This window comes from Zootoca vivipara, chromosome 15, assembly GCF_963506605.1.
Source record: "Zootoca vivipara chromosome 15, rZooViv1.1, whole genome shotgun sequence".
NCBI classification, from domain to species: domain Eukaryota; kingdom Metazoa; phylum Chordata; class Lepidosauria; order Squamata; family Lacertidae; genus Zootoca; species Zootoca vivipara.
In genome coordinates, this window is record NC_083290.1 from 34,284,997 (window position 1) to 34,311,857 (window position 26,861).

General features: G+C 47.1%; 1 protein-coding gene across 4 annotated transcripts in view; it reads left to right on the top strand.

Moving 5' to 3' along the window:
• The first annotated feature begins 686 nt into the window (after positions 1–686).
• The window catches only part of SLC37A2 (solute carrier family 37 member 2), a 58,430-nt gene continuing 32,255 nt past the window's right edge, over positions 687–26,861 (top strand). For 3 of the 4 annotated variants that reach the window (XM_035139149.2, XM_035139150.2, XM_060268617.1), the window contains exons 1-5: positions 687–1,051; positions 17,118–17,199; positions 18,993–19,080; positions 20,727–20,805; positions 22,827–22,962. In XM_035139149.2, the coding sequence (XP_034995040.1) occupies positions 993–1,051; positions 17,118–17,199; positions 18,993–19,080; positions 20,727–20,805; positions 22,827–22,962 (444 nt within the window). In that variant the 5' untranslated portion in view covers positions 687–992. The remainder of the gene's footprint in view (positions 1,052–17,117; positions 17,200–18,992; positions 19,081–20,726; positions 20,806–22,826; positions 22,963–26,861) is intronic. The other variant, XR_004693978.2, reaches the window with a different exon arrangement.

The following is a 26,861-nucleotide window of genomic DNA, read 5'->3' on the forward strand; positions in this document are numbered from 1 at the left end:
CAATGCTCTCCCCAGAGAGGCTCGGTAAGAGCCGTTCCCCAGTGGAACGGACTCCCTTGGGAAGTGGCGGATTCTCCTTCATTGGAGGTTGGGTGACCTGCAAAGGTGGATCTAGGGGAGGTTGGGTGACCTGCAAAGGTGGATCTAGGGGAGCGTAACCAATTCTGTCACCCTGGGTAGAGATCTTCTGGGGTGCTGCAGCAAACACCACAACTATTTAGTCCAATAGAACATAGGGGGGGGGCACGGTACCGGTTGCTTGCATCGCCCAGGGCGCCACTGAAATTCGAGATGCTAAGGTCCGACACTGCCATGAATTCGTTAGCTGCGTTGCCTACATTGTAGGGGGCTCGACATGATGACCCTTGGGGGTACCTTCCAACTCTACAATTCTATGATCCTATGAACAAATCCCTAAGCAACCAAAAGGAGAAAAAGCGTGTTGCGCTGCAGACAAAATTAGATTGCTCAGCAAATGAAGCAAGGAATAAAAGTTGCCAGGGTCTATTTCGGGCGCTGAGGACAGCACCAAAAACTGCTTCTGCTTTTCCGAGGCAAGGCGGCTGGTGGTGCTCAAAGCATCCGAGCAGCGTGAAAACCTAACAGCCATTCCCGGGGGCGCAGTTGCCGCCTCCCCGCGTTGGCTCTGCGCTCGGGCGCGCAGCATGTGATTCCGGGCCTGCCGGAGCCAGGGGAGGGGCTGCCGGAGCGGCCTCTTTCTTCTCCCGCTTAGCCCTGCCCGCGCCGGGGCGGGGAGGCTGCCTGAATCACGGGCATCATGTGCCCGACGCCCGGGCTCCAGCGGGGCATTTAAATGCCAGCGGGCGCCGGGCCCGGAGCAGCGCAAGCCTCCGCCACCATCTCCGCCGCCGGCCCGAAGCAGACGCCCGGCCCGATCCGTCTCGCTTGGAGAGAGACGGTTGCGCGCTCCTCGCACGGGTCCTGCTTCGCATCCGTCCCCGCGCTGTGCGCCCTCGCCGAGGCCGCTCGCCATGAGAGCCATCCCCGCGCCCGGGATCCGCTTCCTGCGCTCCTTCTCCAGGGACAGCTGGTAAGAAAGGGCGATCCGGGCCTCGCCTCGCCTCGCCAGGCCGGCTGCTGCTTGGGGCTCCCTCGGGGCCGGCGGCGCGCCTGGGTTGGGCTTGGAGAGGTGCCCTGTCGGCGCCGGCGAGGGCGCATTCCCTGGTCCTCTCTCGCCTCCCTCGATTGGCTCAGCGACGTGGGGTGGAGAGAGAGAGAGAAGGCTTTATTTTGCAGCTGGGGTGACACCCCCCCCCCTTTGGATGGGTTTGGGGATCTGGCTTTAAGCTTGGGATCGAGCCGGCCTGGAGAGGGGGAAAGAGTGTTTGGTGCATCCTCCTCCTGATTCAGGGGTTTGGTTTAGCTTTCTTTCTTTTCTTTTTCCTTTTGTGTGTGGTGGTGGTGGTAGTAGTTTATCTCTAACTGGTGGGAAAAAGAGCACGCTGACTCAGAGAAACAAAGCCCAGCTGTGTGTAGAGAAATGCCGCAGAGAGGCTTCTGGCTGGCTGCAGCTCAGCGGCACGCAGCACGTGCCCTGCATGCAGAAAGGCTCCAGGGTTCAGCGCCAGCATCTCCAGGTAGGGTTGGAAAAGACAGGCGGTGCAGACAATAGCGAGCGAGATGGGGCCTGGCTGGGTTCAGTTGCAGACACACAAGGCCCTTTGAAGCCTCTCTTTCCTTAAAAGAATTATGCTGGCGATATGGTTCACCTATCTGTTTTTAATTGTATTTTGTTCGTTCCGGAATTTGAACAGCTCTGCATTAAGTAAGTGGAGAAAGAGAAAGAGAGAGCAGTGTAAGAAAATAGAAGATAATGTTAAGAACATTATGTTAAGAACATGAAGCTGGCAGGAATTAAAAGCTGCAGGAATAAAATGTACTACCGGTATATAGTAATAACTTGGGGCAGCTTGAGGGGAAAGAAGCGTTTTCAACCAACAGCAAAAACATAATGTTGGGGCTTGCATTATTTCTAGAAAGAGAATTTTGGAGGACTGGTGCCACAGTCCTGAAAGAAAGGTTGCAGTGCACTTGGTGGCACATTTATTTGTTCTGTAAAGTGGGTGAGTTACAGCCACTGGCTCACCTGCCTCACAAGGTTGTTGGAGAGAAAGATGCTGCCTTGAGCTCCCTGGGGAGAGGTAGGAAACCTGTGCCCCCCCCCAGATGTTGTTGGACTATAACTCCCATCATCTTACCACTGGCTATGCAGGCTAGACATGATGGGGCTTGTAGTCTAGCAAGTCCCAGGTTCCCCAACATGTTAGACTGGCTTTTGTAGGAAAGATCTGCTACCAAGATACTAAAATCTGGAACACTTCTGCTTGAGGGTTTTCCATTCCTCTGCAACATTTTTCCAGATACTGTGGAATTTTTCTAAAGTAGATGCAAAACATAACATTGGAACCAGCCCAGAGTTGTGACAGAGTTAATTTTGGAAACATTGAGATCCACAATCCTAAATTATTCTTCTCTCAACTTGCATCTGCCTTAAAACTGAGCGGTATGCTGTTGTTACTCTATCCATTTACATTTCAAAACTATTGTTTTGCAGATTGGTCCGTGTTGTATCAGCTTCTTGCTGGTTTCAGAAGTACTTTCTCAAAGCCTCTCCTTGCTAGTTTATACCAGGGATTGCATTTTCACTTTTTTGTAATTTATTTTCTGTATTTATAGATGGCCTTTTGAGGCTGCCCCTCTCATGGTAGCTTCCAGGATGTTAAAAACAATCTAAGTAATAAAAACATAACAATAAAAAAACACAACAACAAGCCTAAACATCCTCAAAGAAATATTATAAAAAACAAGTATCAGTAGACTCAAATAATACAAGTGTAAAAGCAAACAGAAAAATTCGTAACAGAAAAACACCAACATAAAAATGAATTTAAAGCAGTTTGGTTTTTGGGTTTTTCCAAATCTTAAGCAGGGAGTTTCATGTGCATGGGACAATCACGAAAAAGGCCCTGTCTTCTGTGGCAGCCATTATAATGTTTCTTGGTGTCAAACCAACAAACAGGGCCTCAGAAGCTAAGCCTAAGACTCGGGCAGGTTTATACAAATAGTCCTTCAAGTATTTTAAGGCAGGATTGGGGAACCTGTGGTTGTACTGATGTTGTTGGACCACAACTCACTTTCAGCACCAACCATTGGTAATGCAGAGTGGGGCTAATGGAAGTTAAGAGTCCAACCACATCTGGAGAGCCACAGGTTCTCTGTTCCTGGTTTAGAGCTTTGAACCATCACCATTTTAAGTTGGGCCCAGAACTGAAGGAGCTGATGCAAAGTAAACTTTGCCTGCTGTGCTTGAGTCAGCTACATTTTATCTCGCTCATGCAGGTGTTGAAAGGAAAATAAGTTCAGGCTGATTGTAGGGAAGAGGCTCTTGTATTTACCTGGCTTCACTTAATCTTAAGAGGATATCACATCACCTGCAAAAGACTATTTAAATCTCAGTTTAATTACTCCAAGCCACAGGGGTTGTACTGCCTCCCTTGGCAAGCAGTTGCAGACATTTCCTTGCACAACTTACACTTCGATCTTTTGAGGTCCAATTGCTACACTGTGTGACCCACATGATTCAGTTTTCAGTCGTGTGTTTGCAACACTGAATAGTTCCACCCCCACATGTTTCTGTATGCCATTGTTCAGTAATCAGGTCATCTCACTGCAGAGATGTTTTACAACATGAATAGAATAAGCTTCCAATGAATATACACAAGCCGAACACTTTGGGACCAGCCAAGGCATTTTGCATCCTTTTGGGGTTGTTTTTTATTTTGTAAGTACATAACTTCTAATTTCCACGTGGAGAGCCATTTCTTGATGCTTGCAGGGTCAAAGCAGTAACTTGCATTTGTGAACAAATCTCTACGGGTGAAACACACCCGACTCCATCCATTCCATATCAGACACTGTTTTTCTGAGGGGTTTTTTTACACACTAATTTGCAGTTCGAAAGCATGTCAAAGTGCAAGTAGATAAATTGGTACTGCTCCGGCGGGAAGGTTTCCGTGCGCTGCTCTGGTTTGCCAGAAGCGGCTTAGTCATGTTGGCCACATGACCCGGAAGCTGTACGCCGGCTCCCTCGGCCAGTAAAGCGAGATGAGCGCCGCAACCCCAGAGTTGTCCGCGACTGGACCTAACGGTCAGGGATCCCTTTACCTTTTTAATCTGCAAGAGAGCAAGTTGTGCTTGTGTTGCTTTCAAATGCTAGCTCCCAGTTGGGGTGGCCCTGTGCCTTGCCTTACAGAGGATAGTCCTTTATCTGAAGGGCTGTTAGAGGGAAGCCCTCTATTTGAAGCGTCATCAGGTCCTCGCCTGGTTTAAAGATAAAGCATCCCAAGGAGGACGGGCCCTTTAAATTGCCCATCCACAATCGGCAGCTGGACACCAGACTGAGCGGGCCTATAGATCACCTGATCCCAGCCTCGATTCAGATTATTCCTCTCTAAATTTGCATCTATATGTATACATTTGCATGTGCAGATTTTATGGAAACCGGTGCCGCCTTTCCCCTCTAGTTCATCAATGTCGAAGCAGCCGCCCGTGCACAGAACTATACTTGTGGTTGATTCCAGCAGTCTTCATGTTCGTCAAGAATATAAGAAGAGCTTGTTGGATCAGGCCAGTGGCCCATCTAATCTGGCATCCTTTCCTCACAGTGGCCAACCAGGGGCCTGTAGAAAATCCTCAAGCAGATTCAAGGACAAGAGCCCTCTCCCATCTTGTGACTCCCAACAACCAGCATTCAGAAGCATTCCTGCCTCTGACTGTGGAGGCAGAGCAGAGCCATCCTGGCTAGTGAGGGGACGCAGGTGGCGCTGTGGTCTAAACCACTGAGCCTCTTGTTTGGCTTCTTGATCGGAAGGTTGGCGGTTCAAATCCCCCTCGACGGAGTGAGCTCCTGTTGCTCTTCCCCCACCAACACTAAATGATTCTTTTTATATATATAAAAAAGGCATTGGTAGAAACAATCAAGTTAAGAGGGAGTATCAGTCAAAGACTCTCTTAAGTGAATCGTTCTTTGCTGTCTTTGCAAAAGTAAAGCTATTCCAAATCTTGGGTGCTTCACCCGCCATGGTTCTGGCGGCAGAGAAATCTTTCGCAGGGCCTCCGATAGGCGAGTGAAATTGCCGAAGAAGCTTATATGAAGGAAGGCAACTCTTGAGAAGAAAAGGAAAAAATGCAACCCAAGCAAAAATTCTAGAGGGAAGTAAGAAAAACAAAATCTTGAAGAAGACAACTAAAACAAAACTTTGCAAGCTAGGCCAGAGGTATACTAAAGTAAAAAAATGTGAGGAGGCCTCCTGCATCAGACCAAAAGCCCATTTTATTCACAATTTTGTTTTCTATAGTGGCCAACCAGACATTTATGCAAAGCCTAGGGGCAGGACACGAGAGCAATAGCTCTGCCCTACTAGTGCCCCCCAGAAACTGAGGGCAGTAGCCAAGAAAAGGAGTTTGGCTAGTGCAAGGACATTTGTCACTGCAGCAAGACTTCTCTTCCCCTGCACTCCTTAAATCTGTTCTGGGGTTACCCCCTCCCCCTCTAGAGCAGATTTGGAGAGGGTGTGTGCAGAGAGGAAGGAGAGAGGAAGTTCCATTCTCCATCATGCCGTGGGAATCCTGCTAAGGGAAGTACTTGGAAGGGGCTGTGGTCTAAACCTCTGAGTCTCTTGGGCTTGCTGATCAGAAGGTCGATGGTCCCGTTGCTCTTTCCCAGCTCCTGCCAACTTAGCAGTTCAAAAGCACGCCAGTGCGAGTAGATAAATAGGTACCACTGTGATGGGAAGGTAAATGGCATTTCTGTGCATTCTGGTTTTCGTCACAGTGTCCTGTTGCGCCAGAAGTGGTTTAGTCATGTTGGCCACGTGACCTGGAAAGCTGTCTGTGGACAAATGCCGGCTCCCTTGGCCTGAGAAGCGGGATGAGCACCGCAACCCCATAGTCACCCTTGACTGGACTTACTGTAACTGTCCAGGGGTCCTTTACCATTTACCTTTTGGTTGGATTCTACTCTGGTTGTTCAGAACCATGGTTCACCCCCCCAGTCCTGGAAAGAGCACATTGCCGTCATGCCCAGTAGCCACTCTTTGCTTTATTCTGATGTCTAAAGGCAGACGGGCAGAGAACTGACAAGTGCAGAATTCCACAAAGTCCAAACGCATTATTAACACATACACACAAACACACACATTCCTCCCCCCAGGTAGCTTTACAAATGAAGATCATCTTGCAGATGTTTTCTGCCATGACCTCTTCCTTACCAAGCAGTGTTTCCCAAGACTTTGTGTCCTTCTGGCATTCTTTGCCTGTACACATGACCGAACAGCTGCGATTCTTTTGCGGCAGCCGGCCGTTCTCTTCCTTGCCTGCCAGTCCTTCATTTCGGAATCCTTTAAAGTGATTTGTAAGGACATCCTCTGCATGATCAGTTGGTTCATTTTAAAGCGGTGGTGATGGGATCCAGATGCAGGGACCGAGCACAGCCTTCAGGGCAGAGCCTTCATTGCATCCCCAATGTGTTGGCCTGGCTGGAATGTGTCCTTAACATCCCATATTGCCTGTTGCTCTGCACAGAGGACAGGGAGGGGTGTGTGTGTGTGTGTGTGTGTGTGTGTGTGTGTGTGTGTGTAAACGACCCTACTGCACAAAGGTGAAAAATACATGTATCTGTCTGCCCACATTTGCCTCCAGCTCCTTCCGCCAGAGGCATGTTGTCCTTGGACTGAAATAAGCTTTCCCATCTCTGCTTTAAAGCAGCTGGACAAAGGCTCAGATAGGCAATGGCTGCTCAGAGTTGGGTTCAGCACCAGAGGATTTATCCAATTGTATATGAGAAATAAACAACTTATTTTAATGCTGAGGAATGAAATGGACCAGTAGCTTTGGTGACTGACTAGCCTGGCTCTATTTCTCTTCAGTCTATCATGTATAGCCAGCTTTGCTTTTCCCAGTCCAGACCTTCTCAATTATCCTGGGCTGTGGCTCCTTGGAGAGCTGACCTGCCCTGAATCTTCCCATTAACCTACTGCCCTAATTAGAGGGAGGGAAGCCTTGAGTGTGATGCAGTTAGCTTGGTTCCTTAAGGGCCCACACATCTGCCTAATTATGAGCCTAATTATGCCACTACCTATAAGGAAGCAGGCACAAAAGAGGACAGGACTCCTTCCTTTTAGCAGCTGGGTACAAGAGGTTTCATTTTGTACAGGGGATGTTTTGTGGCTTGGAAGGTGCAACCTGTCGTCTGGGGATGACTTCAAAAAGCACCTGCTGACAGCAGACCTGTTCACTCAAGGTCCTAAGAACATTGTGCCTAAACTAGACATGATGCTGGGGTACCGGTCCATAATTAGATCTCCAGTGGTTTCTCTTCTCTTTAAAAGCAACCTCCAGGACTTTGAAGAGGCGGCATTGGATTTGGGGATTTGCTGCTAGAGGAGGGGAGATTAACTCTCCCTGTGATAGTCCTCACTTTGATTTCCTCCTCCTCTGAAGGTCATATTAGCTGTGGAGGACAAAAAAGGCAGCTATCCAGATTGTACCAAGGTTGCTGTTTTACAAACAAACATACCCCATACTGTGGCTCACAGCAGCTCAGGGAAAGTGTTTCTGTTAGGAAAACTTACTTATTTTGTTTGTTTAAACCAGGGGTGGTGTAGTGGTTAAGAGCGGTGGACTCGTAATCTGGTGAACCGGGTTCGCATCCCCGCTCCTCCACATGCAGCTGCTTGGTGACCTTGGGCTAGTCACACTTCTCTGAAGTATCTCAGCCCCACTCACCTCACAGAGTGTTTGTTGTGGGGGAGGAAGGGAAAGGAGAATGTTAGCCACTTTGAGACTTCTTCGGGTAGTGATAAAGCGAGATATCAAATCCAAACTCCTCCTCCTCCTCCTCCTCCTCCTCCTCCTCCTCCTCCTCCTCCTCCTCCTCCTCCTCCCTCTGTGGCCCTCCAAGCTGCAGCTCCCATCATCCCTGACCACTCACCACCTTGTTGGCTAGGGCTGATGCAAGTCCCCTGACATCTGGAGGTCCGCAGGCAACTTAGATAGGTTCCCATTTAAATGTGAACTGAATCAGATTTCTCTTCCACCCCTACCTGTAACTCAGTGTCTGATGAAGCTGTTTCCATAGATGGTGCCTCACTTAATCACAGGCACAGAGCTTCCAAAGACATAGTCACAGCTGGATAAGTTGACAATATTTCCATGTTCTTACTGAAGCTGGGCTCTTGATGAGCTGCAATTAAGAAGGGTTTTTTTTGGGGGGGGGGAGAAAGATGTTATGCCTCATTATGTTTTTTGCAAATGATGCTGGAGGAGAGGAGGAATATTTTGTGAGTGCAGAAGTGAGCTGAGGGTCCTCAAAAGTTTGTGGACTTCAGCTTTTTCCACGTCACTCCCCTTTGACTATCAGCATCTGTGACACTCCTTGTTTAAACATCCACAGACTAATTGCCCAGCTTTAATCCCCAGCGATTTGTTAGCCTCTGAATGTGTGCGGGGAGTCCCTTTCCAAGGAAGGCTCAGACACCGTAACAGGGAACCTGTGTTTCTCCAGATGTTGAGCATCTCCCACTCCCATCACCCCCAGCCGGCATTGGCAAAGGATGATGGCAGCTGGAGTCCAGCAACACCTGGAGGACCACAACTTCCCCATCACTGCTCCAAACTCTCCCTGTGTGTCTGTCTCCTCCTACTTATTACTCACATCTGGTTCCCTGTAAGGTCAGCAGTCCAACATGCAGTTACGAGAAAAACAAATACGATGGAAGTCTTTCTTGTTGGGTGGTGATGGGTGAAAGTACAGGTAGGGTGACTGACAAGGATGTGCAAGAATGTTCCTTAGAGTGGATCACACTGTACCTTTTTTCTCCCATGCTTTCAACTGTTGGATTAAGCATGCTTTCTTTCTTCTACTTATCTTGCTTATTCTGACGCTCCCTTGTTGATCTGTATGTAGATGCTTGATAAGCATGGGGAAGTGTCAAGCCCTGTTTGGCCTCTAGCGTGGAAGGAAGGAGCACATTGCTCAGTGGCAGAGGGCATGGTTTGCAATGTGCAAGGTCCCTTGTTCAGCCAGCGGCATCTCCAAGGAGGGAAGAGGAAGACCTAAACACCAAGAGAACTGGGCAGGGTAATGTGCTGAGCTACATGAGCCAGTGGGCAGAAGCATCTTCCTAGGAAAGCAAGGGGTGTGTAGTAATTGCTATTCTTATAATAAATTCTAAGTAGACCACACCAATCCAGTGCAGCCTTGCACGGGCTGTTCCAATGCTGAGTTAACATTGGGGATGGAGGGGTGGGAGGTTGCTGCTGAGCCCCAGCTGCGTTTCCTGTCCAGCTGTCACTGTAACAGCTTAGAAGTGTGCTGCGAACCTAACTGTAGTTAAGCATGATGTTGTAGCATCACATTGACTGTGAAACAGTCCTCACCTCGCCAGTATGCAGTCCTCTTGGGGGTGATGCCAAACAGAGGAGGTTGCTCCCTTGGGGTTTATACTTGCGTCGTTATTTTGCATATTTCTTGTATGATTGCTGTCCAGAAGAGTTGGATTTGGGGACATTGCCACCACATGTGGAGGTGCATTTTGCTGAGGTTCTTGGGCGTATTAGCTCTAGTGATACCCAGACGCCCTGGCTAACACACCACCAACTACATGCCCTCCATTGGGGTTTATGAGGGCAGTTAGCTTTGGATGGGCTAGCAGGCTGCTAGGTGAGAAATTGGGGGTGGGGTGGGAGGTGTTGATGTGAGTAAATGCAGCTTCCCAATGAGAGACTGAATGCTACAAAGCGGCCTCTGTGTTGTGAGAGCAAGAATGTCGTTGTGGGTGTTTGCTGATTGCGCTGCTTTATGTAATTTTGGCTGGTCACGTCTATTTTACTTTTTCTACTGTCCTTTTGTGGTGGGGAGGTGGTCCTTACCTGGCCTCCTGGCAGGTGAGTTGCTGCTGCTTACTGGGAGCAGTGCAAATGCACTAGCAGGAAGCCCAGGTGGGATCCTCTAATGTTTCTAGAGACCAGGCAGGTCTCACAGCCAAATCACCTATTCCCCCTCCTGGTTAGCAGCCAGGAGGTCAGGTAAGCAGCTCCAACCCCACCTTGACACTTCTTTTTTTGGGGGGGGTATTTATATAAACAAACCATATTAAAAATTTATACTTTAATTTAATTTATATACCGCCCTATACCCGCAGGTTTCAGGAAAGTTAACAGGATGAAATCAGAATATAAAACCAGAGCGTAACAATATTCCCCCTTGCTTCTCTTTTTCTGTCTCTTTCAGCTCCTTTCTGCCTCTGTTCAGTTTTGGTTACTTTTAAAGCAGAAGTGAAACTGGCTGTGAAAAGAAGGGGGGAATAGAAGTACTGTACTGTAGTTTCATTACTTCCTGAGGAGGATGAAGTAGCAGCAGCAGCAGCGTGACATGCAGGGAGTCTAGCTTTGTCAACAATTGCCACACAGTCTATTCCGTCTAGGATAGACAGAACAGGAACAAGGAGAGGAGAACTTGGGCAGTGACAGATCCTCCCACCTCAGCAGTGGCTAAATGGATGTCGTCAACATAAGTGATCTCTATGATCCGCTGATATAAAAAGCAAAACATAGAGATGGGAAAATAAAAGAAAAATCCTTGGAGCGGGGATGTCTATTTGCCTATTACTAAGTGAAAATGCTGAGTAGTGAACAGAAACCACCAAATTGGTTTCTCCCCCCCCCTTTAAATAAATTTTTATTGAACCCAATTTAACAAAGCACATTATCAATCAATATATCCAATTACATTTCCCCCCTTTTTATGCCCTCCCCTCCTTCCCTCTCCCACCCTCCAGAGACTTCCCTCAGCTCCCCCCTCTGATTTGTTTACACATGTTATTCTCTGCATGTTGTAAAATTGTACATATCATTGCTCTATCTGCCCTATGTTCTACTAATAAATTGTGGGTGTTTATTCAAAACCTGCCAAGGAATCCAAATCCTTTTGTTGTCTTTTTAAATAGTTCATGAAATGCTCCCATTCTTCCTTAAAGTCACAGTTGTCCTTCTCTCGTAATGTATATGTTAACTTTGCCAGTTCCGCATAGCTCATCAGTTTTTCTTGCCATTGTTCTTTCGTTGGGACTTCCTCGGAAACCACCAAATATGTTTCTTCGAACTCCTTTGGCAACGTGCTGTTACACCAGAGGTGGGAAGCTGTAGCCCTTCCGAGGTAGACTCCAATTCCCATCAGTTCCAGCCAGTATGGACAATGGTTAAGGATCAGAGGAGTTGCAGGGATGGTTCCCCATCCCTGTGCTATTTATTGATTCATTTACTACTATTATATTACCTTTATCTTCCAAAGATCTCAAGGTGGTGTACCTTGGTTCGCCTCCTCCCCACAAACAACCCTGCGAGGTAGGTTAGGCTAAGAAATGGCGACTGACTTCAAGGTCACCCAGTGAGCTCCATGGCTGAGTGGGGATTCGAACCTTGCTCTCCCAGGCCCTAGTCCAACACCCTAACCGTTTACGGCACACTGGTCCTTGTGAACTGAGCAGATCATGAAGGTGCTGGTTTCTTTTGACTTCATGAGAACATAAGAAGACTCCCACAGGATCATATCTAGCCTGCCTTTTTGTTCTTGCAGTGGCCGGCCAGATATCTATGGGCAGGAAGGGCACAAGAAAGACAGGAGGGCAACTGGTATTCAGAGACACACGGCTTTTGATGCAGGAGCTATTATATAGACCAGGAGGTGTTGGGAACCTTACATTCCATGAATGTAGCCAACCCGCTGCCCAATGTGTTTGCATTATTAAGTTTGTTATGAATAAAAAATCATTTTAAGTTACAGCTTAATAATTATTTCACTATTAATATACTTCTTAATTGTATTTCATTATTAATATACTTCTTAATTGTATTTCAGTTCAACAATTATATTGTTAAAATACATACAGTCATACCTTATGTTATGTCCGCTGCAGGTTACATCTTTTCAGGTTGCGTCCCGCGCTGAACCCGGAAGTCCCAGAACGGGTTACTTCCGGGTTCGGTGCATGTGCAGAAGCATCAAATTGCGTCACGCGCATGTGCAGATTTGACGCTTCAGGATGCGGCCTTTTCATGTTGCAAACGGGCCTCCGGATCGGATCCCGTTTGCAACCAGAGGTACCACTGTACAGTATTTTGTTATATGCAAATGGCTTTAGATACCTATTAGGTCCATAAATTACATAAATCAGGTCCATATAGCTTATATTCAACAACAAAAAACAGCGACAATTTGTTGTTGACAAAGGACAGCTGGACATATAAAGGGGCCCATTACCTTCGGTAGCTTAAGGCCTCATCAAACCTAAATCCGACCCTGGTCATCACTATGTGAAGAAGCCCTTCCTTTTGTCTGACCTGAATCTCCAAACATTCAGCTTCATTGAATGAATGAAAGCTCCTGTCCTTCCTTCCACTTTGAAGGTATTTGTTACAGAATCTGGCAAAGGACATACCACCTTTGTGATAATTGTTGCTCCCGATCCTGTGTACATGTTATCCCCCCCCCAGTAGTTCTTTGCATAGCTTACCCTAGCAGGCTGTAGTGGTCAGCAACCTTTATCAGCCATGGGCCACTGTCCCTCAAACCATGTGGTGGGCCGGACTATTTTTTTTGGGGGGGGGGGGAGATGAACGAATTCCTATGCTCCACAAATAACCCAGAGATGCATTTTAAATAAAAGCACACATTCTACTCATGTAAAAACACCAGCCAGGTCCCACAAATAACCCAGAGATGCATTTTAAATAAAAGCACACATTCTACTCATGTAAAAACACCAGCCAAGCCCCACAAATAACCCAGAGATGCATTTTAAATAAAAGCACACATTCTACTCATGTAAAAACACCAGCCAGGCCCCACAAATAACCCAGAGATGCATTTTAAATAAAAGCACACATTCTACTCATGTAAAAACACACTGATTCCCAGACCATCCGTGGGACAGATTGAGGTGGTGATTCTGCCGCATCCGGCCCACGGGCCTTAGGTTGCCTACCCCTGCTCTAGGTTATCTTGTGGTGCTGAGATCCCTCTTTCCTTGAAAGGCAGAATGAGTGAGTCTGTGGCTTCTATTGCTCACCGCAGGCTGAGCAGAGCTGTCCTCACATGGTTGAGGTTCCACCACTGATCCCATGTGATTATGAAAACATGCTTTTTCCCATCACTACTCACTCACTTTTGGAGAATGGAAATATGCCGATGTTCTTTCCATTAACAAAAGAGGAAACAACAGCAAGTAGCAGGCTGGCTGATGATGTCTAATATTTTCTTACACCTGAGGCTCAAATCCTTCACTTCTCATCTCATCGCTTTAGTAGTTTATTTAGGCTGCACTTAGCTAGGAATAAATCCAGTTGAACTCAGCTACGGTACATAGGAAGCTGCCATACGGAGTCAGACCATGAGCCCATCAGTATTGCCTATACTGACTGGCAGCAGCCCTCCAGAGTTCCAGGCAGTGGCTTCTCCCATTCCTACTTGGAAATGCTGGGGAATAAAAACGGGACCTTTTGCATGCACAGCGTATACTTTACGTATACAGTTGTATCTGATGAAGTGTGCATGCACACGAAAGCTCATACCAAAATAAAAACTTAGTTGGTCTTCAAGGTGCTGCTGAAGGAATTTTTTTATTTTGTTTCGACTCAGACCAACACGGCTACCTACCTGCAGCGTATACTTTATCACTGAGCTTTGATACCTTTCCTGAAAGGAAGATTCTAGTCCTCAAGGTTTTATATAAAGATCTGTTTAAATGGGAACATAGGCAGCGCTTTCTGATACTGAATTGCACCATTGGTTCAGCTAGCTCAGAATAGTCTACACTGATTGGCAGCAGATATCCAGAGTTTTAGGCAGCTAAATCAAATTTCACACACACACACACACACACACACACACACACACACTAGATTGGGGGGGCATGGCCTGCCACACCCCTTTGCCATGCAAATATAGGTGATGTGTTGCCATGGAAACTCAATACAGTAGTGAGATTTGGGGGAATATTCTGAATAGGAAGAACCATCAGCAAAGTAGGCAAATACTTTGGCTAAGGAAGATATAATCCAAACAGAGAAAAGGCAGAGAGAGCCAAGGTTTTGGACTAATAGCATATTGGGGTGCTGGCTGCCTCTTTCTAGAGATTTGCTTTGGAAGCAGTGCCTTTTGGGAGTGTCTCAGTTGTGCCTCTACCTACGTTCAGCCTATATACTGTATGCAACTATTACAAAACACCATTAAGCCTCTGGTGACCTCCTTCCGAAGGGAACTAAAGCTCAGTAACTTCTGCACCCCTGCAACTTCTCAGCGCTTGGAGAAGCAGGGCAGCAATGGCAAGTGATATGTTTGTGTGTGACCATACACAAGTGCCGTATATTCCGGCGTATAAGACGACTGGGCGTATAAGACGACCCCCAACTTTTCCAGTTAAAGTATAGAGTTTGGGATATACTCGCCATATAAGAAATACGACCCGGCGTATGAGATGACCCATGACTTTTGAGAAGATTTTCCTGAGTTATACGCAGGAATATACAGTACACATATCGCAGCTGGTGTGTAAAGGGAATCTGCTTCCCTTGGTATTATCCATCCTCAGGGTGATAGGGATTACTGGGACGGTTCCTGAGCAGTTTTGTTAAGTGCTGCATGAAATGCTTGGAAGCAGCGGTCAAGGAAGTGTTTTGATGCAAAACATTGTCCTGCCCTCTTGCAGGAAAGCAGGGAGGTTCTGCTGGCATAGCTGATACTGGGCAGTCCCCGATTCCTACATCCTAAAAGCAGAGGGGAATTTCCCCATGCAAATGGCATATGTCGGCCCCAAAGAAAAACACATCTGACCCCTGCAGAACAATGTTAGCAAATCTGCAATGGAACCTCCTGGATCTCAGAAGTCTACCTGTAAGGATGACATGACTTGATCACTGGGGGTGGGGGTGGGGAGAGCCTGCAGATAAGGGGGGAACGCCAAGGAAGATGGAGCAAGCTGCCGTCTAAAAAAATGAACGAGACCTTTGGAATATTTGCTGGGCTCGTTTTCAAGCAGGAATGTTTTGAGTCAAAGTATTTTTTTATTTTTGTAAAAGGCTGGAATAAGTTCCTACATGTCCAGGTGCTGTGGCTACATCACTGGGGTGATGGCCAGAACCAATTGCATGGATTCAATACAGTTTACTTGGAAATGTCGTAGGAAACTGCTTTGTTCCAAGCCAGCCTCTTTATCCATTTAGTCCTAGTGCTGGGATAGAATCACAGAATTGTAGAGTTGGAAGGGACCCCGAGGGCCATCTAGTCCAACCCCCTGCAATGCAGGAATCTTTTACCCAGTGCGGGGCTTGAACCTACGACCCTGAGATTAAGAGTCTCATGTTCTACTGACTGAGCCACTCTGAACATATCTAATACAGGACCGGTACTCTGACACTGAGCTACAGCGCCATTCCTTAAACCCTTCCTTATACTGAATCAGAACCATTGCTTTACCAACTCCAGCATTGTCTCCTCTGGGGATGGGGAACTTTTGGTCCACTGGCTTCATTAGACACACCAGTGCTCCCCAATTGGTCCCCACCCCCAGGCCATTTTGGCCAAGCCACAAACTCCTGCCCTGGTGTCAGCCAGAGGTGAAGGTGCAAGTACAAACTGGCCTTGTCTTTTCACAACAGAAGAGCGAACTGCAACCAGCAATGATAAAAAGGATGCAATGATTTATGCAGCCAGCTCTCTGAGGAAGACATAAAGAGGATGAGTCAGGTGACCTTGGTGGCTCTTGCTCAATTTATTTCAGCCTCTGTTTCACCTCTTGAAGGTGAAGAAGATCAGAGGCTGGAGGGACTTTGCGGCATGCTGTTCCATGGTAACGGATGATGTAAATTCTCTGCCCACTTGCTGGCTGGCTTTCACAAACTATGCTTTCCTCTGCATTTACTCAGAAGTAAATTTTGTTGAGTTCGACTATTCCTATGCAAGTGCGTAGGGTTGCAACCCAAGTGGATGATAAACATGCATGTAGTGTATATATCAAAAGGAAAAAAAAAACATTCCCCTGATTTTTATAAAATGCATTTAGTTTAATTTTAAAGGATTAATACTAGTTGCCTGTTTTTGGAAATCTGATTCAACTGTTTGGGAAGAAGGAAGCTTACATTTTAACCTGGAAACCCTTCATATTTTAAAGTTGTCTTCTGGGGAGAAATTGAGCTATTTTTTCCCCCTCTGTAGCGCTGGAATTCTATTTCTAACGATATAATAAAATTGTAAGGATGCTGTCACGCTGCAGTTTGGCAAGTTGTAAAAGGGTGGGGAAGGGGATTTGCTGAGGTGTAAAGGGAAGGTGGTGGCTGGGGTTGGCAAGCAAAGCGACCAGGAAAGGTGGCCCCTATTTTTGCAGTAGTAGTAGATCATGTGATCTTTTCCGTGTGATCATGTGATCTTTTTCACGTATCCCTTGGCTTATGCCATTGAGTCAAGAACCTGCCCTATTGTACTTAGTAATGCACCTTGCAGTGATGGTTGTAACAACAGAACAACAGGCTTTTTAGGGTTGTAGCACCTGCCCTTTCGAACGCCTTCCCCAGAGTTAGGCACCGACTCTGCTGTCTTTTCAGTACCTGCTTGAAGAGCTGCCTCTTTCACACAGCCTTTCATCAAGTCTGGACTGGTACCATATTGTTTTAAATATGTTCTTCTTATTATTATTATCACATGCCATTTGCTGCCCTGGGCTCCTTTGGGAAGAAGGGCAGGATATAAATTTAATAATGATGAAATAAGCAGTAAGCTTTTCTTTTGATACATGGTGCCCTTGGATGTAGAGTTAAAGCATACCAATTTCTGTAGCTTAAACTACATTAGGGAGTAAAATGACCTCCCAGCTTTGGTTTTCTTCCACCCAGAGGATGTGGTAGACATTTATTTTTCTGCAAACTGCTCAAGCAAGCTGGTGAGACTTCAGCCGTCAGCCTTCAGAGATAACAGTTAAAGCTTATCACTGTTTTCCATCTTTCTCACTGTTTGCTCTATCTTTCATATGTGTGTTCTTTTCTAGGTACCGGGGATTAATTCTTGTGTTGACGTTCCTGTGCTACACCACTTTCCATCTCTCACGGAAGCCCATTAGTATAGTAAAGGTATGTAGCATCGGTCCCCAGGGGTGAGGGGCTATCTTTGGACGCAAAAGGGTGGACATGCAATCCTATACAAGTGTCCCTGGGAAGAAGTCCCATTGAATGCAGTGAGATCCACTTCCACCCAGGTAAACATTCACTGGCTTCAGCTGAAAGCAGGCATATTTGAACTTGCCCCTTCCTCCACTTCCCTCCTGTTCCTCTGGTGTATCCCTTTTCTAGATTGCAAGCCCCTAGGGGCAGGGACCTGTTTTCTTGTGCCCTTTAAATTTGCATCCATACTGATGGTGCTATATGAAACCACCATGCCTGAGAATGTGATGTCCCTTTTTTATATACTGTATTAGTTTTATTAGTTTCCCAAATTTTAACAAATCGATCCAAATTAGAAGAGTCGGACACGACTAAACGACTAAACAACAACAACAACACATTTAATAATAATAATAATAATAAGGTTTCCCGCTCCTGTTACAAACATATGTCCATTGCTTCCTGATGTTGTCACTTCATTCTTCTTCTTTAATCGCCTTCTCATCCGTCTATTAATTTTAATCCATTTTCATAGCTGGCCTTTCTTGTTTCCTTGCAATCAGCACCTTTGTCGTTTGCCAAACGTATAAAAATCCATTTTCATGTGTGTATCCCTTCCGGCACTCTGTTCCCAGACCTGGTGTGTAGAGATACTTTATTGGGTGTGTGGCCTGTGCCCAAGGGTGCCAAGTTGAATAAAATAATCACAGGATGCGCACATGCTATTTGAATGGCAATGCCCCTCAAATATTTTATTGGGGGTCCAACGGGACTACAGCCCCTAGGAGTTGGCTCCCATCTCCTGTCTTGAGAGGGGTTTCATTCTCTTTGAAGGAACAGGTTCAGAGTCTCAACGTACTCCTGGATTCCAGCTTGCCACTAGAGTCTGGAGTGACTTTTGTAGGAGGAGTGCTTAAGCCCAGTGTAGGCTGCTTAGCTAGGGCCATTCCTGGCCTCAATTGTCCATGCTCGGGTGACCTCCCATCTGACTACTGCAGAAGACATTCTGGAGGCTACAGCTAGTGCAGTGTGGTTCTATGGTGATTTTTCCGTTGTTCCATTTCCCGCTGATTGTTTCTATGTATGCCTCTTAGAAATGTGAATAACTAGGTGGTATAGAAATGTCTTACGTAAGTACATAAAACATGACTGCTGGCTGGGGCCATGTGTTGCTAATCCCAAAACCTCTGCCCTGGCTGTCGGTGAGCTACCGGACCAAACTCAATGCATTGGTGCTGATCTTTAAAGCCCTTAATGGCCTGGGACCAAGGACCTAAGAGTGTGCCACGTCCACTATTCTCAACCCCTATGTTTGGCAAGTGAAACCTTGTTGGCAGTGCCACCACCGGAGGCTGCCCAGTTGGCGTTGACCCATGACAGGGCCTTTTTTAGTGGCGGCTCCCCATTTCTAGAATGTCCCCCTTAGTGAGGTGCATCTGTCTCCCTCATTACTGACTTTCAGGAGATATTTTAAAACATCCCTATTTACCCAGACACTTGGTGGCTGAAGCATGCCGCTCCTGGCAGCCCCGAAATCTCCTGTGGAGAGAATGCTTTGAAAATGTGTTTGTTCTTGTTTTAAATTCATAGAATCATAGAGCTGGGACCACGAGGATCACCAGGTCCAGCCCCCCTGCAATGCAGGAATATTTTGCCCAATGTTTTTCTCACCCTCGGCTCTTTGGGGAGGATGTAAATTTAATGAATGGATAAAGGATCTCTGACTCATGCGCCTGTTCTCTCTCTGTGTGTTTTCCCCCCAGAGTGAACTGCATTATAACTGCTCTTCGCGGGGACCCAATCCGCACAATGAATCAAACAGCACTACGTGGTGTGACTGGAAGCCTTTTGGTAAGGCTGCATTTGTTTTCTGCTGTATCTTTCCCCAGAAGAGCAAACGCACTCTTGGCCTTCATAAAGTGATGGAGGACAGGGCAAAATAGTGTAGCTTGCAGCGCTGTAAAGTAGGGAAGGACCATAGGTCCATGGCAGAGCAATTGCTCTGCAGGCAAAGGGTCCCGGTTTCAATTCCTGGCACCTCCAGGTAGGGCTGGCAAAGCTTCGGGAGTCACTGTTTGGTCAGTGTAGTACAGACAGTATTCAGCTTGATGGACCGATGGTCTGAGCTTGGTAGAAAACAACTTTCTGTGTTGGTGGATATGGAAAAGCTATTTGTGACTTCTGCGATTTGGACATGTGGCTTTCAGAGTTGTCGTCTGGAAAACAGCAGGAATGTTGTGGTCTGTATCCAGAGTCCCTTTCCTGGAAACCTCAGGTGACTAGGCAGCCTTTATGGCCACCTTAGGCTCTCTGATCCCAACTGATTTGTATGCAGTAACCGAAACGGGATGCCTCGTGGGCCAACAGGCATTATTCTGATGTGATTAGCAACCTTGGCATATCTTATCTGCATTTGTTTCCAATGTCGTTGTGGAGCCTCATTAGCAGATTGGTTGCTGGTTGGTTCCCACTGCGCAGTCAGGCTTTACATAGATATATATATTTCTACAGTGCAATCTCAGGGTAAACTGTACCTTTACAGAGCTGCTTAGGCAAAAAGACACAGGTCCCCATCTGCAAGGAGCTTACAGTTTGGAATAGGAAATGGGTGAAACAGCAGTGGGAGGGAGAGTTGGGGAACTGCCTTCAGCTGTCTTTCACCATGTGCCCACTTGACCCAGTACTGTCTAATATTATTAGTTCTTGAATTTATATACTGCCCTATACCCAGCTGACAGCGGCTCTCCAGGCTTTCAGGCCAAGGTCTTTCGCAGCACTGGGAGATTTTCTGGATGCAAGGCATCTGGATTTTCTGGATGCAAGGCATGTGCTCTTAAGTGCAGGCAAATGCTGTCAAGCATGCGTCCAGGTTGCAGCTGAGAATGGGGAATTAAAAAGCCAAATGAACAGCCACATGGACAAGGTGCATTTTGAAGGAGGGGAGTAAGGGGCTGCCATCTGTGTGCTTGGAAGAGAAGTTCCATTTATAGGATGCAGCAAGGAGAATGGGCTGCGAGGGAGGCTCGTCCGTACAACAGCCCTGCGAGGGAGGCTCCCTGTGTTCCCATTATGTAGCCGCAACCTTGATGCATGCATGGCTGCGTTGGCCTGCACTTAAGAGCACGCACTTTGCATCCAGAAAAGAAATGGAGAGATGGAAATGGAGAGTTGACATTTTAAAAAAGCCTGTGCTATAGCCCTGCTGGGACTGTACCGCTTCAGAGTGCAGCTAAGAGAACAGTGCACAGGAGTTGACCTGGAAACCTGTGAAGGTAGGAAATTCATAAGACCGAAACAGACAAATCGTGTGATATTCTGCTCCAAAACTTTGTGTGGCTGATCAGCAGTCAGGAACTGCTCTTCCCTGCCCACTGCAAAAAAGGGGGGAGTGGGGGGGGCAGCTGCCTTAATACAGGAACCTGTGTGAGCTTGATATTCCTTTTGCCAAGTGGTGTATGGCTGCCACTGAACTTAACCCATACTGCTGCTTCTTCCAGATCAGGACAACTACAAAGAACTCTTTGGAGCCTTGGACAATGCGTTCCTGGTTGCCTACGCTATAGGAATGTACATCAGGTATGTACTCAGAATGCAGGAAGGAAAGAAACGGACACATTTACTTGTTTATTTCATTTATATACCACCTTGATCTCCCAAGGAGTCTCCTTCTCCCCATTTCATCCTCACAACAACCCTTTGAGGTAGGTTAGGCCAAGAAATGGTGACGGGCCCAAGGTTGCCCAGTGAGATTCATGGCTGAGTGGGGATTAGAACCCTGATCTCCCAACACTCTAACGGCCATTACTCCGCCCAGGGTCTCTAGTGTGCACTGAGTTTGTATAGATCTACGGTTAAAGTCACAAGCATGCCTGCTTGAAAGGGTCTGTTGGTTCCATTAATGCTGCAATCCTGTGCACATTTAGTAGGGAGTAATTCCCACTGAACACAGTGGGATTCAGGCCCCATCTGCACTGTGCCTTTAAGGCAGTATCATGCCGCTATAAAGAACCATGGATTCCCCCAAAGAATCCTGGGAACTGTAGTTTGTTAAGGGCAATGGGAATTGTTAGGAGACATGTGTCCTACCCCCAGGGGAGGGGAATAGGAGTCAGATCTAGCAATGCAATCCTTGTGATCTTAATTTCACCAGCTCCTTCAGTGGCATTTGCAATTTAGATTTGGTCTTGGTTTACCTACACCACAGGTGGGGTACCTTTTTCCTTAGCCACATTCTAGTGGTGGGCAGTGCCAAAGACAAAAGCGTGCTGAGCAATGAATGTTGACCTTTGCTACAGTAGGTTAGTTTTTACAAACATGCAGAGTTCTCTCTCCTCTATCCTGGCAAGCTGGAAGCATGGTCAGAGTTCAAGGACATAGTCCAGCCAGGCAAAAAAATAACCACTCAAGGAGAACGGAAAGCAGGGCTAGTGGTTTGGGAGGGGACGTGGCCTGATGAGATCCCCAAGGGCCAAGCAGAGAGGCCTGAAGGGCCGGATATGGCCCCAGCCTGTTTCTCATTCACAGGTCCTGCCTGTGATCAACCACCGGCTTATGAACTTCAGTATCCCGGCTGTTGTTAAAAGATCTCCAACGACCCAAGAGGTGCTCTTAGGACAAATCCATAATGTTTGATTACTTTGGCATGGCAGGTGCCAGCCACACCTGCCAGCAATCAGCTCACCTCTTAAACCACGCAGGAAACCGATCAGAGATACAGAATTCCCATAAACATGGTCGTAACTGCAGGCAGATAAGAAATCTGCTAATGGAGGGCTCGAGACGTCAACAGGACTCTTGTCCACATGATGGATCCTGTTTGCTCTCTTGTCTCCTAAGTAGTTATTAAACTGTTCCACGGGGTTATTTCCAGGGCTGTGTATATGCCATTTTTATCATCATGGGTCAGCTTAATTGACCAGGCCAGGGCATTGCAAAATTTGTGTCCTTCCTCAAAGACAAAGGGCGTCGCAACCGCAATGCAGCCACAATGGCTTCGCTTCTGGTGCTGCTCTGTCGGTGTGGGAAATGCGACATGGGAAATAACTGTGTTGTTGACGATGGTTTCCCAGATTCTAGGAAGAAGAAACACCAGCTTCTGTTACTCCTGCAGTTACTCCTTTAATTTAAGTGGCCCTAAGCTGTTTCCGGGGACGCGGGTGGCGCTGTGGGTTGAACCACAGAGCCTAGGGCTTGCCGATCAGAAAGCCGGCAGTTCGAATCCCCATGACGGGGTGTGCACCCGTTGTTCGGTCCCAGCTCCTGCCAACCTAGCAGTTCGAAAGCATGTCAAAGTGCAAGTAGATAAATAGGTACCGCTCCAGCAGGAAGGTAATCGGCGTTTCCGTGCGCTGCTCTGGTTCGCCAGAAGCGGCTTAGTCATGCTGGCCACATGACCTGGAAACTGTCTGCGGACAAACGCCTGCTCCCTCGGCCAGTAAAGCGAGATGAGCGCCGCAACCCCAGAGTCATCCACGACTGGACCTAACGGTCAGGAGTCCCTTTACCTTTACCCTTTAAGCCGTTTCTACGTTCATTTCTGGTTTGGCTTGAGAAGTAGCTGTTGTGTTTCATGCGCTCTTCCTTCCTGTCTCCCACAGTGGGGTCTTCGGTGAGCGCCTTCCATTGCGCTACTATCTGTCTGGAGGAATGCTGCTGAGCGGGTTGTTCACTGCATTATTTGGACTGGGCTACTACTGGAACATCCATGAACTGTGGTATTTTGTTCTTGTACAGGTACGGAGAGTCATCACATTTGCCAACTAAGTTCTCTAGAGCCGTTTCCTCTTCCTGCTATGGGGGTCTCTGAGCAGGTCTTGTATCATCTGTCGTGCTCTGGGTCCCAAGGAGCTAGGGGTCCAAGGCCCAGGAGGTACGAGCCTCTCCCCAAAGTCCTCACCACCAACGCAGATTTGCAGGAGCAACAGAGTCCAAACAAACCTAGGCCAAGCCCAGAAAATCAGTCTAGGGCCAAATGCAGGGTTAAGGTCTGGAGGGCCGCAGGTTCTAAGTTGCATACATAAACCAATCAGAGTGCTGTGGCCTACGATTGCTGTTGAGGGCCACTAAGGCAAGGAGACACCCCTCAAGAAGGCACTTGGCCATAGCTCCATCAAACCAAGAGTCAACCTGATGTCTAATGAAAAGGCTGAGAGGGGAGGTGATCGCATTCTCTAAACACCTGAAGGGCTGTCCCACGAATGTTCTCCACTTCTCAGAGGGAAGGACTAGGTCTCATGGGCTGGAGTTACAGGTGAATCATAGAATCGTAGAGTTGAAAGGGACTCCAAGGGTCATTCATTCCAACCCCCTGCAATGTAGGAATCTTAGCTAAAGCATCCATGACAGGCAACCATCCAACCTCTGCTTTAAAAACCCCTATGAAGGAGAGTCCACAACCTCCCGAGGGAGCCCATTCCACTTTTGAACAGCTGTTCTTCTTCCTGATGTTTAGTCGGAATCTCCTTTCTTGTAATTTGAAGCCATTGGTTTGAGTCCTGCCCTCCAGAGCAGGATGACTATGAGAAGCTTCGTGGTAGCAAGAGCGGTTCAGCAATGTTGCCAATCACTTGATGGTCTCTCACCGGAGGCAGAAGCTGGACCGTCATCAGTTGAAGATGCTCTTGCTCCAGATTTCTTGCATTTATCAGTTACCAGTTGTTGGGAATCTCAAGTGCGGAGAACACGGTTGCACTCCAGTCTCCTGCCTGCAGGCTTCCCATAGACACCTGTCTGGTCGTTGTGAGAACAGGCTGCTGGACTAAGATGACCCTTTTGGCCTGGTCAAGCAGCAGGCCTGCCCTTATTTGCTTCTGTCAAGGGTTCTTCAGACCAGCTGTTTTTGGACTACAACTCCCATCAGCCCTAGCTCGCAGGACCAGTGGTCAGGGATGATGGGAATTGTAGTCCAAAACAGCTGGAGACCTAAGTTTGGGAAACCCTAGGCTAGATGGCCGACTGTGATTCTGTGGGCCTTTGCAGTTCACACAGATAGAGAGTGAGGAGATTTCTCTTGGAGAAATCATCTTTCGGATAATGAGAGGGACATATCCGGAGGGCCAACATAGCTTTCTCTTGAAGCAGGTGGTAGGCAGATGGACCTGGCTGGAGGGCTGACTGATTGCCCATCTCCCAAGGTGGAACAACTTACAGCGTGAGGATCCATCTTGGTTCTGGGTTCCACATGAAGGGGAAGAGAAGCCAGACTTAATCCTTCCTGGGCCACTTCAGAACTGACTTTGAAACCAATTGCAAAAAAGAGAGGATTTATTCTATGGATTTGGAAGCATCGCTAGCTTGATTTAATATAAAGTGGCTTATTGCACACCCTCATCTGGGAAAGGGCCGTAGCTCAAGCACAGAGCATCTGCTTTGCATCAGAAGGTCCCAGGTTCAGTCCCCTGGAAAAGACCCCTGCCTGCAACCCTGGAGAGCAGCTGCCAGCCAGTGCAGGTGACACTGAGCTAAATGAACCAGTGGTTTGATTTCCTGTAAGGTGGCTTCTAGGGCTCCTCTCGTTAAGCTTCTAAGTTAGATCGTGATTATCTTTTGCCTAGGTCAGCTTCCTCTTTTCCTCCTCCACTTGTCAAAAATAAATGGCGATCTCTCTCCACCATAACCATGTGCACTGATGGAGCTGTATAAAGAATGTAATCATCAAGTACCTGTAGCCTTTATGCAGGACCTAGTTGGCAGGTTTCCCCACTCTGATCTTCCTTGCTCGATGAACTTTTGAGTGAGTGGTTTGACCCTCCTCTGCTCCACTTGCTTCCTCATGGGAAAACGGTTTCTGATGCTCAGCTCCGTGGATCTCATAGTCACATGCACTGCAGTCTGGGCAAACAGAAACCCGATATATTTAGCCATCGGAATAACTTTGAGAAAGATGCAGTATATTTTCCCTGGCCAGCTGAGCCTGTCAGTCTGAATGACACACACTGCAGTCAAATGAGAGGTTATTGTGGATGTGGTGCTTCTGTTTTTGTCTGAACTTCTTAGCCCCGTGCTTATGCATATTTCAAAATCGATGATTCAGTAAGTTTCCACCCAACCAGTATTACCAGTACTTTTGTGATGGTCCTCGCTGACACTTTTCCCAGTATCTGAGTACTGGCACTATATTACCTTAAAAGCGCTACTCCTAAGTACCGTGGCATTTCTGAGAGTTACTTTGCTTTCTGTTGTTGTTGTTGTTGTTGTTGTTGTTGTTGTTGTTGTTGTTGTTGTTGTTAAGAAATTTATACCCTGCCCATCCGGCTGGGTTTCCCCAGCCACTCTGGGCGGCTCCCAACAGAATATTTAAAACACCAAACATTAAAAGCCTCCCTAAATAGGGCTGCCTTCAGATGTCTTTTAAAAGTCAGGTAGTTGTTTATTTCTTTGACATCTGATGGGAGGGCATTCCACAGGGCGGGCACCACCACTGAGAAGGCCCTCTGCCTGGTTCCCTGTAACCTCACTTCTCGAAGGGAGGGAACCGCCAGAAGGCCCTCAGAGCTGGACCTCAATGTCTGGGCTGAATGATGGCGGTGGAGACGCTCCTTCAGGTATATTGGACCGAGGCCATTTAGAGCTTTAAACATCAGCACCAACACTTTGAATTGTTAATTTAAGAAAGCCTTGGCTCAGTGGCAGAACACATCGGTTGAATGCAGAATGTTCCACATTAGGAAGGAACAAGAGGAAGCTGCCTTGTACTAAGTCAGATCATTGGTCCGTCTGGCTTGGCATTGGTTACTTGCAGTAACTCTCCAGGATTTGAGACACAAAGTTCTCTCAGCCCTGTCTGGAGATGCTGGGAATTGAACCTCGGATATTTTACATACAATGCAAAATTGTATGTAAAATACACTGTAGTTTTTGTGCTCAGGGTGCCCTAAAGTCTTTATGCTGACCTTACCAGTGGGGCTGTTCACCAGTTAAGAACACTGTAGCTGATTAAATCAAATGTATTTGTTTACAGACAGCTCCCCATTTGCACGGGGGTGGTGTTTCTGGGGTATTGCGCCCTTGCATGAAATCAGGTCGGATTGGAAACCCATTGTAAAAGCATGCAAATGCTCCACCCTTTTAGTGACATTTCAATGACATCTTTATGACATTTCCAGGTCACTTCCGGGTTCGGCGCTGTGCGCACGTATCTGCTGCACCTAAAATGGGAGTTGCCTGTATTTTTTAAACGCTTAGATCGGAGATGGGGAGCTTTTGGGCCGCCAGATGTTGTTGGATTCCAACACCCAGACAGCGTGTCTGAAGGTCAGAGGTGATGGGAGTTGTAGTCCAACACTCTCTGGAGTCTCATAGGTTCTCCCCCTTTGGTTTCAACCACCTGTCAATGTACATTTCCCGGAGCAGTGTACTTACAATGAAAAACAACCCACTTGCAATGGGGGGGGGGAGTGGAAATTAAAAATAAGAAACGAGCTGGGATCTGACAAACAGCTGAGATGAAACAGTTTGTACTGAAGGCACAACAGCAAAGAAAGAAGGAAATACCTTAACAAGTTGCTTCAAAAAGAAAACAGGAAGAGATCCTTTAATTTTCGTTGCTTCTGCTCATTGATCAGACAGTTGTTTGGAAATTATGTGGCAAATTTTCTTGAGAAAATACATATAGTGAATTGTCATGGGATGGC